This window comes from Podarcis erhardii (assembly GCF_964252035.2).
Source record: "Podarcis erhardii genome assembly, chromosome: 2".
Taxonomy (NCBI): domain Eukaryota; kingdom Metazoa; phylum Chordata; class Lepidosauria; order Squamata; family Lacertidae; genus Podarcis; species Podarcis erhardii.
In genome coordinates, this window is record NC_138498.1 from 8,868,415 (window position 1) to 8,885,331 (window position 16,917).

The 16,917-nt window shown below is 45.1% G+C and overlaps 1 protein-coding gene across 1 annotated transcript; it reads right to left on the bottom strand.

The window, feature by feature from the left end:
- Nucleotides 1-1,777: 1,777 nt before the first annotated feature.
- TMEM106C (transmembrane protein 106C) lies at nt 1,778-15,696 on the bottom strand. The gene is made up of 8 exons (XM_081845289.1): nt 15,573-15,696; nt 9,269-9,497; nt 7,574-7,637; nt 5,194-5,353; nt 4,943-5,083; nt 4,788-4,837; nt 3,964-4,017; nt 1,778-3,390 (listed from the first exon to the last, which is right to left on the bottom strand). The coding sequence occupies exons 2-8, from the start codon at nt 9,453-9,455 to the stop codon at nt 3,174-3,176; spliced, it is 873 nt and encodes a 290-aa protein (XP_081701415.1). The 5' UTR covers nt 9,456-9,497; nt 15,573-15,696; the 3' UTR covers nt 1,778-3,173.
- Between the last annotated feature and the right edge of the window lie 1,221 nt (nt 15,697-16,917).

Sequence of the window (16,917 nt, forward strand, 5' to 3'; positions counted from 1 at the left end):
CAAGCCCACCTCGGCCACATCACGGAGGCGCCAGGCCTTTCTCTGCCCTTCTGAACTGGACCACACTCATGAATGTATTGGCGATTGTGTTGCACGAGGCTTACAGGCCCTGGGTGGAGGTGGAAGGGCCTGCTGGCAAGGACTATCCTGATGCCACTGCCTCCTCCCTTGCAGAATGAAGAAAGCTGGGCCTGGCACAACCAGATGTTGAGAGGGGCTACCATGCACCTTGGACCCCTGCGCTCCTCCTCCCCCTGCCTTGGAGGGCTAGAGCCTGTGGTCATGAGGGGGACAGGTGGGGTATGGGGAGCTCTTGAAGACTGAATGTAATTTATGCTGTTGGGCATGGCAATTCAGCACAAGGTTCTAGGAGAGCCTCTGGTGCAAGCCCTCACAGTGGGATGGGATTATAATACCTCCTGGGGGGAAATGTGAGGTTTGGGGGTGGGGGGAGGGGGACGCAGAAGTGCCAGAGCTGATAGTATTGGCCCTGTGCCGCTGTTGTAATCTCTTGGATTGTAACTTGTAAGTACGTGACAATGTAAGAAGATGTAATAACAAAGACTGGTTATTCCTTCTTGTGACTGTGGTCTGGAGTTGGATTTGCTGCTGGGCGGGGATCAGTTCTTACTCGGTTTCCTTCCTTCCTAGCAGAGATTAAAGCCGGAAAGGATGCCTTTTAAGGCCACCTTGAATTGCACGGGTGAGGGAGTAGGAAAGTGTTTGTGGCCACAAGAGAGATTATCAAGGCTGGGTGTCAAGAAGTTGGTGGAGGACTGGCTGCACAGACACTTCAATGCTGAATGCCTTGAGAGGTCTCAGAAGCAGCAAGCAAGTTCACCCTGCCTGGGGAGCAAGAACAGAACAACACTCCTCTGCACATCACAGCAGGCAAAATGTTTCTCAAACCACACAGGTCTGGTGAACAGGAGGGACTAAAAACAAGAGGACTAGCAAGACAGAGAAGGAGAGAATTTGCTTTGTTTACATACCCCACCCCAATTAGCTACACTGCTGGATCTGATGCGAGGCCTCACAAAATACTAGCATTAACACGAAATCCTGCTTCTGGTAAGGTTGGCGATTCAGAGATTTTCGTGTTGCTTCCTTCCTTGGCTCAGGTGTGCAAATCTGCTGGACTCAGGGTCCACAGGAGCTACAATAAATGCTGCTCTTCAACCAATTGAGCAACTAAGGTTTTAGGTGCTGCCTACAAACCAGTTTGTTGGAGCAAGAGGTATCACACCTGAACCAGGGATGTTGTCTGAGCTGCAACAAAACGTGTGCCGGAACTAACTCTGTAACAGGTGTACATTAGCGTTGATGGTAATGTTATGAATGTAGGAAGGGCATTCATTTTCACAAGCAGTTTGTCCACACAGCATATGCACCACCCAACAAATCATTCTCATCATATCAACAAAGCTTCTGCCCATTCTTGTTACGACCACAATCCACTGGTGTAGTAATTTCCAAATGAAGGCAGATCAATTTTTGAGTTATGGAAATTGGCGATCGGCTAGCACAGAGTTTAAACGGAGGGAAAGTGTAGCCAAGGGAAGAAACGCCACTATTAGTTTGGATAAACATTCCACTGAGCAATAAGCCATTGCAGGTCCCAGACTATCCTTGCACAACTCCCTCCTGTGGCTGGGTTTATTACCACCAGCCATCGTACTGCAAGACCGGAAACCACAACTTCTGCAATGCCATCAAGTATCCTACAAAGCCGTGTTGTATCAAACTGACATTATAGAGAAAAATCAGCACACCTCTCTCAAAAGCAAAAGACAAGCTTTATTAACTTTTTAGCACTAGAGTCTTCCAAGCAGAAAGGTACAGATTCTATAGAAACATTAACTCTCCCCGTCATTTAAGTATCAAAATACAGAGTTAAAACTCACTTCAAATGGGTGTCTTTTTTTCTCCACAGACTGGCTAGAACACAAAAAAGTGTTAAAGGGAAGATGAACTTCAGCAGCAGATATTTGAAGTTACTAAAGTGTAAAGGGAAAAGGATTAGTAGTGACCCAGAGGAGTATCCTTCCAGTCCTAAATTTTACTTTCCCGGTTTACCTAGGATGTATCCCTCTTGATCCTTACAAGAGAGGGAAACATTGTAGACAGAAACACTAAAAAGATAAATATTTTTATTTACTACAAAGTACAAAAATACTGAGAACAAACCCCTCTAAACAGCACAGGGGCCAACTAAACTGACCCAACATTTCCCAGCTTGGAGAGTCAGATTTTTAAAAGCCCGCTGCTCATAGATTTTCCTGATGCAAAGATCCAGAAGTCTCGTAGCCCTTTCCTAGCAGAAAAATCTAGTGCAGAAAGTGTGACAACTCTTAAGTCAGGGATAGGGAGCCTGTGGCCTTCCAATTCCCATCAATCCAGCTAGCAAGGCCAGTTGTCAGGAAGGAAGAATGGAAGCTAGGGGCAGGAGGACCACTGGTTAGCCACCTCTGCTCTAAATCAATAGTGCTCTCTTTAGAACAATACACCTAAGAGACATCAAAGGAGCTTTAGGAATACCACTGACACAGTCAAAACTAGCTTAAAAGGAACTGCAACTATGAAAACCCCGTTGAATGTCTAGAAATCCCCACCCACAACAGGGCTGTAACTATTGCAAAATCCATTTGCTTCGGCAAAACTTAGATTGCTGGCTAGTCTTCTCACTTCCTGGCTAGTCGGTCTCACTGACAACAAGCAAGCCAAATGTTTCAAACCAGTACACAAGAAATGAGGTTAAGATTACTTCCCCTTCCACAATCGAATATTAGTTCCCTCTTTGGTTACAACAGAGTTAGGAGCACCATCCTGGGAATTATTTCATTCTTTGTAGTCCAGCGGAATGAAGCACCTCCAGGAACACTCTTTTTCCTAATTTTAAGGAGGAACACTCAAGAGGGTGTCCCCAAGAACCAAGGCTGATCAGCTAAGAGCAAAATAACACAAGCTAGATGCTGGCAGCGTGAAGGGGGTGGGGGTGGGGACTAAGCAGAGGCTGTTCCAAAACAAGAGCCGAGGCGTCGTCCAGCTATTCATGTAATCGTGTGGGAGAAGTGCTGCGTGCAGAGACATTCATAGCTTCCGTTTCACCAAGAACTACAACAACCCCTCTCTGCCCTCCAAAAATACAAAAGCAAAGTCCTATTGTCCTGAGGTTATACAGTAGTCGAAACCAGGCTGCTAGGATCACTGAAGTACATTAGCTGACTCAAACTGTTCTTCTCTTGAGCTACACCTACCCTAGTTGGTGGTGTGGGTACAGGCCAAGAACTGCCTTGGCTATAGGTGATATTCGCACCACAGTCGACGTAATGATGAGTCTCCAGGGAACTCTGAGTTATGTGGCCAATGTAGGAGATCTTCACTGAAGTCCTGAGAGGCAGAAGCAAAGAGAAGGAATCACCCCTATCTGCTATGCAATGCATACCATACTATGCCAAAAATGCAGTCATTCAAAGAAGCACTGAGGCAAACATTCTCCCCTCTCCTTCCCCAATTTGTTCTGAGGATTTGTGTGATTTATTCTGGTCACAGAGTTCAGCTTTCAAGATTTGGACTGACCCAGCAGATATTTTTTTATTTTATTTCTCACAAAACTATACAGTGATACCTCGGGTTAAGAACTTAATTTGTTCTGGAGGACCGTTCTTAACCTGAAACTGTTCTTAACCTGAAGCACCACTTTAGCTAATGGGGCCTGCCGTTGCGCAATTTCTGTTCTCATCCTGAAGCAAAGTTCTTAACCCGAGGTACTATTTCTGGGTTAGCGGAGTCTGTAACCTGAAGCGTCTGTAACACAAGGTACACTGTACTTCCTTGCAACCCACACATTTACTGGGAGTCCAATGGTCCTACAGGTCAGTGTCTAGTTAGGAATTCACACTTCATCGACTGATGTCAAATTTACTTCTAGCAGAGGCAAAGCAGAATATAAGAGCAGCATACCTCATGAAAATCACCATGTTGTGCACTCTGATCTTGGGTAAAGTGCAAAAGAAACTGGAAGAGACCAAGACAAAGAAATAAATCGGCAAGAGGCTTGAACAATTAAAAGGAAACACACAAAATGTGAAGTCTTGTCATGTTAATCATATTGACAAATTACCATCTCATGACAAGTGTTTAATGAAGTGCAGTGCTCTTCAAGCTTTGATAACATTTTGGTGCCTTTTTAATCTTTATTTGGGAGCTATCTGCACTTTCTAGCTTGAACAGCCTTGTGAGGCAGGTTACGCAAAGAGCTTGAGCTAGCCCAACAATCCAGTGGGGATTCAAACCTGGGTCTCTTTTATCCTAGCCCAACACTCTAACCACTATACCACACTGGTGTGAGATAGCTGGGCCTGCAGCAAAGTAGCAAGAAGAGGGAAGAGAAACCTAGGAACCAGGAAAGAGCAGTGGCATAGAAGAACCAAGACACTACACTCACTCACTCGAGGCTTCTTGGTTTGTGGCGGGAGCATGCAATAAAAGCTATAGTAAGTTTGGCTGGGAGGGGCATAATTCTCCACATCTTGAGAGGCAATGCTATAATACAATTGCAAGATATTGCTGAGAGACCATTTCCAAATCTTGTGCACAGCTTATGCTTATCCACTGGCTCTATTGTGCAGTTGCTACAGCAGGCATAAGAAAACTAACTACCTGAGGGAACCAAAAGCTCTCTAGAAAAGTGGAGGTGGGTGGAGAGAGGTGGCAGCTACTCTGGGGTAAGTGCTGCAGAGCCTAGCTGAGGATCAAACACAGATAAGCAAAAGCCAAGTCCTTACTATACATAAGAAGATGGTCCACCCATTTCAGCCTTCACTGTGAAGTTCACCTGGAAAAACAGGGCACAAGCAAAGCCGCATTAGTTTAAGAGGCTGCATCTCCTCTCTCCCCACCATAAAGGCAAGACCCCTATTGCTTTTCCAGACTGCAGTACCAGCTGATCACTCAGTGCCTGGATACGGGTGACGTTGTTGATCTGCCGAGTCCCAACCACAGTATTCATGTACTGCACCTGGCTGGCCAAGCTGGTTACTGCAACCGAGTAGAAATTGGAGTTTCTGATCCGGAGAGTGGCCTATAAAGTAGGACAGAGGAAAAGAAAGGCAGGAAGCCGATAAGATTCTTAGCACCAATCCAGAAAACTACAGCTGCATTAAGTAATATATAGACACACTTGGGTATTACCGTGATGGCAAGGACCACAAGGGAGTTTTTCTCGTCAAACCAGACCGTAACCACTTTGATGCCATTGTCATCCACAAGGACTGAATGAGGAAAGAGAAAGAAGACCACCAGCCCCGACACCAGGAGGCAGAGCAGCACTGACACCAAAACATAGAGTTTCCTGCAGAGGACAAGATCAACAGTTAGCCAGCTTCCCTTCCTGGGCTCAGCTCCTGCTAACAGATCCACACTTTATATGCATAAGGACATAAGAAGGACCTAGCTAGATCAGGCCAAAGGCTTCCTGTTCTTACACTGGTCGAACAGATGCCTACAGGAAGAACATCAGCAAGCAGGGCCTCAGGGTAGCAGCACTCTCCTTGCTCGTGATTTCCAGCAACTAGTGAACACACCAAAGCACATCTCCATTTTGCAAAGGAAGTGCAAGGCACTGGCCTAGGCAGTCATATTTAATCCAACAGTTCATCTCCACACAACGTCCTATCATTGCAAAATTCTCCCCTTGCCCTCCCATCAGAAAAAATAATTTAACCCTTCATTATACAAAAGCTCCTCAAAACATCCTTAAGATGCACCTTAATATTTCTGGGGACAGGCAACAGATAATGCACACTTTTTTTGTTCAGGATATGCATCAAGCCAGGTAGTAGAACAAAGCACTACAGTGGTAGCTCGCAAGACGAATGCCTCTTAAGACGAAAAACTCGCAAGATGAAAGAGTTCTTCGTTTTTTGAGTTGCTTCGCAAGACGGATTTCCCTATGGGCTTGCTTCACAAGACGGAAACGTCTTGCAACTTTGTTTCCTTTGTCTTGCAAGTTTGTTTCCTTTTTCTTGAAACCGTGCATTCAGGGGGTGCAGTTGCGACTTGACTTCAAGGAGCAACTCATAGCACGCGGTGTGGTAGCCTTTTTTGAGGTTTTTGAAGACTTTGGTGATTTCTGAAGCTTTTCCAAAATCCGTGCTTCGCAAAACGAAAAAACTCGCAGAACGAATTAATTTCGTCTTGCGAGGTACCACTGTACAGCTTTCCAGCACAAAGCCTGAAATAGGAAATTATGATGCTCAGTCAATGCCATCTTTGGGCTCACCCAACAAGGCAGAGAGAGGTCCTGTACAAAGCTGGCTGCAATCTGAAGCACAACATTAGGATTTCACTCACAAGGCCTACAAGTCACTGCCTCCCTCTGCTCCCCTTCAAAATCCAGCCTCTGTGGTCAAAATGGCTGTTAAGCTGAGAATGAATTTGTAAACAGGACTTCCAGAGTTTATTTTTACAGGGAAAACACAACTTCGCCAGAAAAAGTTTCAAGACTAAACATTTGCTCTCCCCATGAGTGGGTGCACATCTGCTGACCAAGGAAAACACTTCCAAGGAAGCAAACTCTTCTTCATGAAAGCTTCTGCCGCAATGCACCTGTCAGTCTTTAAAGTATCGTATTTTTCGCTCTATAAGACGCACCAGACCATAAGACGCACCTAGTTTTTGGAGGAGGAAAACAAGCAAAAAAATATTCTGAATCTCAGAAGCCAGAACAGCAAGAGGGATCTCTGCGCAGTGAAAGCAGCGATCCCTCTTGCTGTTCTGGCTTCTGGGATAGCTGCGCAGCCTGCATTCGCTCCATAAGACGTATACACATTTCCCCTTACTTTTTAGGAGGGGGAAAGTGAGTCTTATAGAGCAAAAAATATGGTATTTAAAGGCTCCTTTTGGTGGTTTGAAGGCCTTTCCACACATGAAACTTAAAGCAGTTATTTCTCTAGTTCTATAAAAAGCTACAGTAGCAAATCTGTGGCTTGCTCTCCTGTATCCCCAAGCTTATGGAAGAGAGGCGCGATGGCTGTGTAAACCTCATGTGTGGGAAAGCCTTCAATATGAAGTTCAGTTTTGCTTCCACACCATATGTTTAAAGTGCATTCAATGCACATGACTCCTCCCCAACAAATCCAGGGAACTATAGTTCCCCCATCACAGACCTACAGTTCCACTGCTCTTTAAACTAGTTTCCATGATCCTTTTGGGGAAAGCCATGTGCTTTAAATGTGTGTTTGGTGTGCTTTAAATGTATGATGTGCATCTGCTAACACATTCAGCAAACCTGTTAAGACACGTGCCTTGCTAAACACCAGAAATACTGGAATTCACTTTGTAGAATGGGAACAAATTGAGTTGCATTTTTTAATAGGCTCTGATTTATTCAGTAAACATTTCAGGTTACAATCAAGAAGTAGTCAAGGCATTTTGTAGATTAGAGTAGTTGGGCAGAAAGCAAACTGGACGCGGGGGTGAGATATCTCCTTTCAGCAGGATATTAATTCACTTCCATGTGAATTAGAACATAAAGGCAGCAAGAGGAGTTAGAGACTTCGTTTGTACTTACGTCCTTTGAGGTTTTAACCTCTGGTCATGGTATGGTATTAGAGCTACCAATTCGTTGACTTGCTCTAGAAGAAGAAAGCAATAAAGTAATTGCCAATGCTAGAAGCTCTCAAGTCTTACATGCTTGTTTTCAATGCAGAGATATGCACCTCACAGTTTTTTAAGGTCAGCCTGAGAACTGTGAAATCTGGGTTTCCATATGAAAAAGTCCTAAATAACTTACTTGAATTTCCTGTGAATTATCAACAGGACTGAGAAGTGAACAACTCTACAAGGACAATGTAGTGGGATGGGGTAGGTGTTACCTAAGCTGTTTAAAAAACAGGAGGCTATGATAACTCATACTCAACAAAACAACAGACTGGTTTCAAGTCCACCTTGGGAACCTTTAGTTTAAGTAAAATAAACAAACAAGATTGGGAAGGGGAACCTGAGGCCCTCCAGATATTATTGGACTACCACTCCCATCCCCTGTGGCCATTGGCCAGGCTTGTTGGGGCTGAGAGTTTGAATCCAACAATATCTCAAAGGCAACAGGTTCTTCACCCCTGTATAGGGTAGAAATAGAAATAAATGTAACTTGAACAAAATTATACACATGTGGCAGACATGCGTCTAGAATCCTGATCTAGAGGTGCTACTACCACTCCACAGAATCTGCCAAGTTTGCCCCACCAAAGGCAGGCAACATCAGGTCTGCAGGGTGAGATTCAGTCTGTCCAACCTCACCTCTGAGAAACGAGGTGCACACCACATCACCATGTGAGTGTTATTTATAAAGGACATAAACTACAAGTGGCAGGAAAATCATGAGGGGGTGGGGAGCAGGGAAGATCCCAGGGGATGAAACATGCTTTCAAAACCAATGGGAGCTGAAGCTTGTTATGGAGTCCACTGACAACAGCAGATTGCAAAACTGTATAGCAGGAAGGGGCCTGAAGGAAGCCCAGTCCCAGTCCTATGTTGGGGGCGGGATTCTCTAGCTTCCAACAGCCCCCACTTATTAGGCATGACTGGTGTGCAGCAACAGCAAGTTGTGTGAATACCACGCCAGCAATTCCTGCAGGACAAGGGATTGGTTTACTCCACGCAAATCCAGATAGATCAAAGTAGTAAGCCACAACATATACAGGGGAAGCTCTCCAGGCCACTGGCCGGCCTGACCCAAGAGGAACTTCTCAAATACAGTGGTGCCCCGCAAGACGAATGCCTCGCAACACGGAAAACCCGCTAGACGAAAGGGTTTTCCGTTTTGGAGGTGCTTCGCAAAACAAATTTCCTATGGGCTTGCTTCGCAAGACGAAAATGTCTTGCGAGTTCCTGCGGGGGTTTTCTCCTCCCCCCCTTTTTCTAAGCCGCTAAGCCGCTTATCAGCTGATCCGCTAAGCCGCTTATCAGCTGATCCGCTAAGCCGCTAATAGCGCTAATCCGCTAATCCGCTAATGGGCTTGCTTCGCAAGACGAAAAAACCGCAAGATGAAGAGACTCGCGGAACGGATTCTTTTCGTCTTGCGAGGCACCACTGTACAGTTATTGCACAGCCCAAGGTGAGATAGTAGGAAATGCTAAAAGACGGGATTTGCAGGAGTAGGAAAAGGCACTTTAGGATGCTATTAAGCTATGGCCTAGTAGTGCAAAAAACTCACCGCCCTCTGGAAGTAAGATAGCAAGGTAAGGTATACAGAGCCAGAATTACCTGTTGGGATGCAGCCAGTGCCTTGGCAGGAGGGGCAGGTGATGCTGTCTCGCCCAGTGAACTCAACATATGGAAACCTAGCAATGTCTTCCTCCCGATCCTTGTTGTCTAGCAAATCGTTGTCCTCTTCTCTCTGTCGTCGCCTGGAGGAGGAGGAGCTGGTGCCGACAGATTGCAAAGACCCCATTGCATCAGGTTTTTTTCGGGAAGGAGGGGTTCCTAACGTGTCCTGAAATGGTGAAGCAGAGGACAAATGTTGACATTAAAAGCAGTATCTCTCCCACCCCAGGTTAATCTGCTTCAGAAAGGGACACCATCAGGGTCACATGTAATCCAAAAGAAAAGGTTAGAATTCTGCACCAAGATGGTGATGGGGAAATGAATGAATTCTGCAACCTGTATACAATCTAGATTTTTGCACTGTTTCCCTTCACTTTTACACCATGTATTACGGCTGTGCTAAAATTCTGGGAAGGGGCAAAACAAGAGGATATCTCATTTCTCTCACCTCAAAAATTCAGCTTGCTTTGCCCAGGCATAAGAAAGCAGAGAGAGAGAGAGAGAGAGAGAGAGAGAGAGAGAGAGAGAAGAGAAGAGTGACAACCAAGTATCCTGTTTGATATTTAATTAATATGAGCAGGGTGCTAGCTCTTGAAATGTTTTAAGTTAACTGCCTTTTTTAAATTTGAAGTTAGGCTGCCTTGAGAAGGGTTTGCCCTAAAAAGATAGCCTAGAAATCATTAAAAGAAGATACAGTACTCGGAAACCAAAATTTATTGTCCAGTTCTACTTCCTGCACTTTATCTCGATCCCAAACAGCTTGCAGCATATAAACAGTTGCAGCACCTTTGTCTCCCTCTTGCTAATGCAATCACAATAGGAAAAAAAAAACAGCAAATGACGCTGTTTTCTCTGCACATTAATATATAGGTATACTGTATCATACAGATTCATATGTTTGGCCTGCCGCTGGTGGGGCTATGTTCCCGGGCAAGAAAAGGTATACTGTACACCTAGGAAGTGCTTGTGGATCCAGCATCATCCTTTGAAGTAAGTCTGGAAACTGCTCCAGAATGCAGCAGCCAGAATGCTGCCTGCTGCAAGATGTTTTGGATTTCCATACAGCGTTGTTCCAGCTTCACTGAGTCCCTGTTTGTGTGAGTCTTAACTTTCAAAGCCCTAAAGAGTCTGGGACCAAGTTCCTGAACTGCCTCCTTCGATATAAACTTGGTCGTGTGTACCATTCAAGAATTGCAGGTCTGCTGCCTGAAGCCCTGTCATCTAAAGCAGGCATGGGAAAATCTGTGGCCCTCTGATATTGTCAGACTCAAACTCCCATCAGCCACAGCCAGCACAGCCAATGATCATGGGACTTAGTCCAGCAACATGGGGGTGGGAGGGGGGCACAAGTTCCTCACCCCTCACCTGAAGTAAGGCATGCATGAATGTGAGACGAGACTTTCCCCAACTGTAACATTTGAACTATGGAACGCCCAGGGCACCGCTCACTTTGAGTCAAGCAGTTAAGGTTTGGATTTGTAAAGGAAGAATGTGGACAAGATTAACAACATTTTCTGATCAGCTGATGATTTTTAATGCTGTTTCATTTGTGGTATTCAGGGTGGATAAAAATCAATGATTTAAAAATTTTTTTAAAAAAAATAGGATTTTTTTATTTAAAAAATCCCCCACTGGGTTCCAACAACTGCACTGACAGTTAACTGTACAGAATATACACCTGAATGTAGAAGCATATCCAAAGGGGGGTAGGGTGGAAATAGTAACTGGGATCTATAAGTCCTTGAAGTACTTGCCAGTCAACTACTAAGAGTTCACTGGTTTCAGGCCCTTCTTCCCAGGACTCGCCTGACATTGTCTCTAAACAATAAAGTCTCTAACCACAGTAGTTAACAAATATGGATACATATGCTATAATGTTATTCTTTTAGTTAAATAAATTATTTAAATTGTTATTAAGGAAATGATTATTTTTCTCCTTCCAATAAAGTACAGCAGAAAAGTTGTCTAAATATAAACAGTTAACTTATTAAACCTCACAATAATTTCATAATTATGTCTATGTATTTCTAATAGTATAACCAAATCAGTAATTTTTTATATAACTGTAAAAACTTCACTAAAAATTTATTAATCCAAAATCAAAACCTTCATCTGGTTGTAAATATTAAGATTATAGCAGCAAGAATGAGTCTTTATGTAGAATCTGATTTAAATCAAGTCTTACTGACTAGTGATTTAAATCTATTTGATTTAAATCAAATCCACCCCAGTGGTATTGTTCTTAAAATGTGTTGTGGTGAGACATCTTAAGAGCCACCCAGAGACAAGACAGGGAAACATGTTTTAATAAATAAAACAAACAAGAACTAAGCTCTAGTTGTGGACATAACCTTAAAAGAAGCATACCCATGTCTAAAAAACAATAGCGCTATTTTTTGGATAGATAAAGAGAATGCGCACTGGTTAGGAGATGTTGGAAGAACAAACTTAAAACACATAACACAAAGAAAAACACGTAAATTCAAGACCAGCCCCTTCACCACTCAAGATGGGCAAAAAAGAAGGAGAGAGAGGGTCACTAAGCAAGACCAGAAACACTCATAACAGTATCTAATTAGACTTCGCCTAGAAAGTGAGGAAATCCAAGTTCCCTAAGCACAAGCCACACCCCCTTCCCTCCACTTAAACCCATTGCTTCTTCTTACCCCCACCCACCCACCCACAAAGTAGCTTTGCTCAAGAGCATCTCTCTCATGGCCCTGACCCATTTGTCCTACAGGGCCTCCCACCCCATTTCTCTACAAGTAGCTCCCCTCCCCACCTACCCCAAGACAAAAACATTATTTACTAGCAAGATGAATGTCATTAGGACAATGTGTGACTGTAGGGATGACTGCAATAGTGTCATTGTGGGTCAGGCCTTTCAGCAGCAGGAATGAAAGGCCTTCCTCCCATATACTGTACAGCATTTTATATCCCCCAACAAAGATGGGATTATTCATCATTATTTTACATGGGGGAGAGAGGGGGAGAGATTTATACAAGGGAGCATTCGGGGACACCACTGGGTTGGGCCCTAAGACTTGGGTCACACTGGTGTATGACAGAGTATTGAGAGAAAATATTGAGGTCAGTCCTTTTTCACAGATTCAGTTCATGTTTTCACATTCCTGGTAATCCAAGTAGGATACCTGGCCATTTTAAAAGGCCCTCAAGCGCACCTTACAAAACTTAAAAATTAACAGAACCAACCAACCAAAACAAGAAAATGTGTAGGGCACCTCCAGGCTATGTTTTTTGTTTGTTTTGGGGCGTGTTCTGCAGTATGTCACTGAAGCAGTAACAGAACATTAGTACAGTGGTACCTTGGTTTACGAACTTAATCTGTCCCGGAAGTCCGTTCTTAAACCAAGCCGTGCTTTCCCATAGAAGCGGGGGACTCAATTTACAAATGGAACACACTCAACAGGAAGCGGAACATGTTCTGCTTCCAAGGCAAAGTTCACAAACCAAAACACCTCCTTCCGGGTTTGCAGCGTTCTTAATCTACAGTGGTGCCTCGCAAGACGAAAATAATCCGTTCCGCGAGTCTCTTCGTCTAGCGTTTTTTTCGTCTTGCGAAGCAACCCTATTAGCAGCTTAGCGGATTAGCACTATTAGCGGTTTAGCAGCTTAGCGGCTATTAAAGGCTTAGCGGCTAAAAGGCTATTAGCGGCTTAGAAAAAGGGGGGGAGCGAAAAAAATCGCAAGACTCGCAAGACGTTTTCGTCTTGCGAAGCAAGCCCATAGGGGAATTCGTCTTGCGAAGCGCATCAAAAAACGGAAAACCCTTTCGTCTAGCGGGTTTTTCGTCTTGCGAGGCATTCATCTTGCGGGGCACCACTGTAATTTGTTCATAAACTAAGCTGTTCTTAAACCAAGGTACCACTGCAGTGGGTTTAAATTGGACAATCCACCCATCATTCCGCTTTGTAAGTTGTTCTGTGATGCTTCCCCAGTGCTACTGCATTGCTGCCATTTGGAGAGGCACTCTTGAACTATAAGGTAACAAGAGTGAGACCAAAAAAAAAAAAAAAGCCAGGACATTTATGGCATAAAAACTTACAGAATTTCAGGAGGAAGTTAAAGGACATGCACTGGCAGGAAACCAAGTTGTATGCCCAAAACTTTTGCACGTGCAAAAAGTACCAGAAAAACAGATCACATAACCACCTTGATACCATCATGAGCACAGATCATGAATGCAAACAAAAAAGGGCACCTGGAAGGGGCCATAATCAAACACAACAGCATCTCAGCAATTTAAATGCTTTATAAGCAGCACAAACAGAAGTCAGGGAGAGAGCTAATCCACACCTAAGGCATGACAAAACAACACAGCCTTTACAAGCCGTGGAAATACAGGTGGGGGGGGGGGCAAACAAATATTCAAGAGAGTGTTCCACAAAAGAAGAAGACCTTGTCCTATGTGGACTCCAGCCACACCTCTCATGGTTGCTAAACAGAGAGCCACCTCCACTGGGGACCACAATAGACAGGCAGGATCATACAGGAGAAGCTAGTTCTTAAAATTCCCATGCCCAACTATTCAGTACAATCCCACACACAAATTTAAAGTTGGAGGCACACGTCATTCTTCAACCTGAAAATGGCTATTCTGACGGCAGCTGATTTTTTTCTATAGGATGAGTGCACATTCACCTTTCTACAAGGACCCCTCACTTCATGCTTGCCTCCACCTTACAGTCAAGAGGCACTCAAAAGTGCAACTCTATATTGGGGTAACCGAGTGATGCCATCACACAACTCCATGAAGAGAGGTGGCAGAATTACCCTGGCAAAGAGACTAACTGAAAGGAAGCAAGACCCATATAGTGAATCACGCATTGCAGAGACACAACAGACGGCCTCTTTCGTGGATGTGCAGAAACTTTACTTCTCGTGGCACACAAGCAGTTTTCTCACAACACAACTTACTAAAGCAGATAGCAAGACTAAATGAGATACTTGACCTGGCGGGTTCACAGCCCAAACTGGGGAACAGAAACATGTCGGATGGGCTGTGCAAAGGCAGAACCACCCTTTAATTTCTTTTTAAAAGGGGGGTGTTAGTTTCAAACAATGAGATGCAGGAGGAGAAAGAGGGTGGGGAGAGAAGACAAAGGTAGAAAGATGGCCATACAGTGGTACCTCAGGTTAAGTACTTAATTCATTCCAGGGGCCTGTACTTAACCTGAAACTGTTCTTAACCTGAAGCACCACTTTAGCTAATGGGGCCTCCTGCTGCTGCCTCCCCGCCGGAGCACGATTTCTGTTCTCATCCTGAAGCAAAGTTCTTAACCCAAGGTACTATTTCTAGGTTAGCAGAGTCTGTAAGCTGAAGCGTATGTAAGCTGAAGCGTATGTAACCCAAGGTACCACTGTATATAGAATCATAAGGGACCACAAGGGTCAATCTAGTCCAACCCCTTGAAATGCAGGAATCCTTTGCCCCAACGTGGGGGCTTGAACCCATAACCCTGAGATTAAGATTCGCGTGTTTTACTGACAGAGCTACTCCTAAAAAATAATAATTGAGGCCAGTCTCACATAGCAGGTAAGGTTAAAAGACTATTGGGACAGATACTAGAAGAAAGGCAGCGGGGTGTAAGGATTAGGGGTGTCAAACTAGGGCTCAAGGGCTCTTAGGGAAGCTTTTAATGTTTGATGTATTACAGTATTTTAATATTTTTTGGGAAGCCGCCCAGAGTGGCTGGGGAAGCCCAGCCAGATGGGTGGGGTATAAATAATAAATTATTATTATTATTATTATTATTATTATTGGCCGGCCAGCCCCACCCGCCACTGCCCCTCTCTAAACAAAGCCTACCTCACAAGGGTGTTGTGGGAATAAAATAAAAAGACGTGAGAATTGGGGGGGAGCTCCTTGGAGGAAAAGGAGAGGTATTTATTTATTTCATCAAACTTACACACCGCCTGACTGCGAAACGACGACCCCAAAGCAGCTTACGAAAGATAAAACAGTGAAATGAAGAGAAAGATAAATCAGTGCAATGGAGAGAGAGAGAGAGAGAGAAAAGTTAAAACGCTGACCCCTATTAAAAACCACCTCAGCTTTCTAAAAGTAAGTATTTGCGGGTAGGCTGGTGTCGTAGAAACAGCAGGTGCTGAAAAGGGGCCCTGAAACCGCTTTGCCTCAGCTGAGGAAGACCCCGACCCGCTTCGGGCCACCCCCCCTCCTCCCTCTCCCGCGTCACACGTTCACACGTTCACCCTCCCTCACCTCCGGGCTGAAAGCACCCCAGCTCCTGCCTCACCGGCGGCTCCTCGCCATCTGAAGCCGCTTAGCGTCGCTACGACACCAAGCAGCGTCACAACGAGGGAGGGGGCGGGGCCGAGAGGAAGCCACGCCCCCGCCCGGAGCCGCAACACGCAACAGAAAAAGGGGCGTTTTCAAGCCCGCCCCATCTAAGGAGCCGCTCACCTCCCCGTGCGCAGGCGCGGCATACGGGCGTGACACCCCAGCGCGCGTGCGCAGTCCTAGCACCGGCGTCAGCCCGTATCACGAGGAGTAGGCGCAGGTGCCACGACGCGCTGAGACGCCGAAGCCTCGGCCCCCCACAAGGGAGCGCTGTTGGTTTCACTGCGCATGTGCGAACGATGGTTAGGCAGTGAAGGCTCTGTCTCATGAGAGGGGCGGGGCTGTCTGAAAGCAAAAGAAGGCGGGCGCAGGAGGCGCTGAGGCAGTTGATCCCAAGACAGTATAGAGCTTTATTGAATCATTCTAGCCCATTATTCCCCCCCCTTGTTCATGTAGATCAGTGTTTCCCAAACTTGGGGCGCTGGCTGATTTTGGACTACAATTCCCATCATCCCTGACCACTGGTCTTGCTAGCTAGGCATGATGGGAGTTGTAGTCCAAAAACAGCTGGGAACACGGATGCATCTCTTCACTCACCCCTTCTGCCTTGGCGTGGGCGGGGGGAACCGTATTGTGGTTCGCCTCAGCTGCCCAGACTGTCTTGGGCCAGCCCTGTATCTGAATACAGATTGACACCAATTTGCTCCAGTTCCATTAATTCAGTTTAATCACACTAGGGGTTCATATGAATTTAATTCCACAGTGGTAAGCATTCTGTTGCATGAGCTGTAAAAGACCCAGCTGAATCCAGAATTAATTCTACAATGAGAGCAGACTCTTTAAATTCAACGGGTCTCCTCTAAGCATGGCTATGTCCAAATCCAGCCTATTCCCTTTTAATGGGCTGCTTATCCTTCCTGGTTCTGGGATAAATCCTAAATCCACGTATTCCCTGTTGAATCCCACTGACCTTCGCCTCCAAAGTGAAGGTGCACTACAATCCCATGACTACTCAGAAGCAACCCACTGAGCTCCATGGGCTTTACTCCCATGAGTGCGGAGAGTATTGCAACCTAAGAGTAAGGCAAATAAATGACTTATAGTGTGGCAATGAGGTGGTAGAGCTGGGCTTGCACCACTCCACAATAAGCACTCTATGATTCTTTGGAAGGTTTTAAGCCAAGGTTGGATGGCCATCTATCATGTATGATTTAGTTGAGATTCCTGCATCGCAGGGGGTTGAAATAGCTTGGCATCCCTTCCAACT

Bases quoted from the DNA above. Each gene is read 5' to 3' on its own strand.
- TMEM106C (XM_081845289.1), bottom strand. From the start codon at position 9,455: ATGGGGTCTTTGCAATCTGTCGGCACCAGCTCCTCCTCCTCCAGGCGA. The intron at 7,638-9,268 runs GTAATTCTGGCT...TTCTTCTTCTAG, and splicing joins CACTGGCTGCATCCCAACAG to AGCAAGTCAACGAATTGGTA. The intron at 4,838-4,942 runs GTACTGCAGTCT...CTGTTTTTCCAG, and splicing joins AGGCACTGAGTGATCAGCTG to GTGAACTTCACAGTGAAGGC.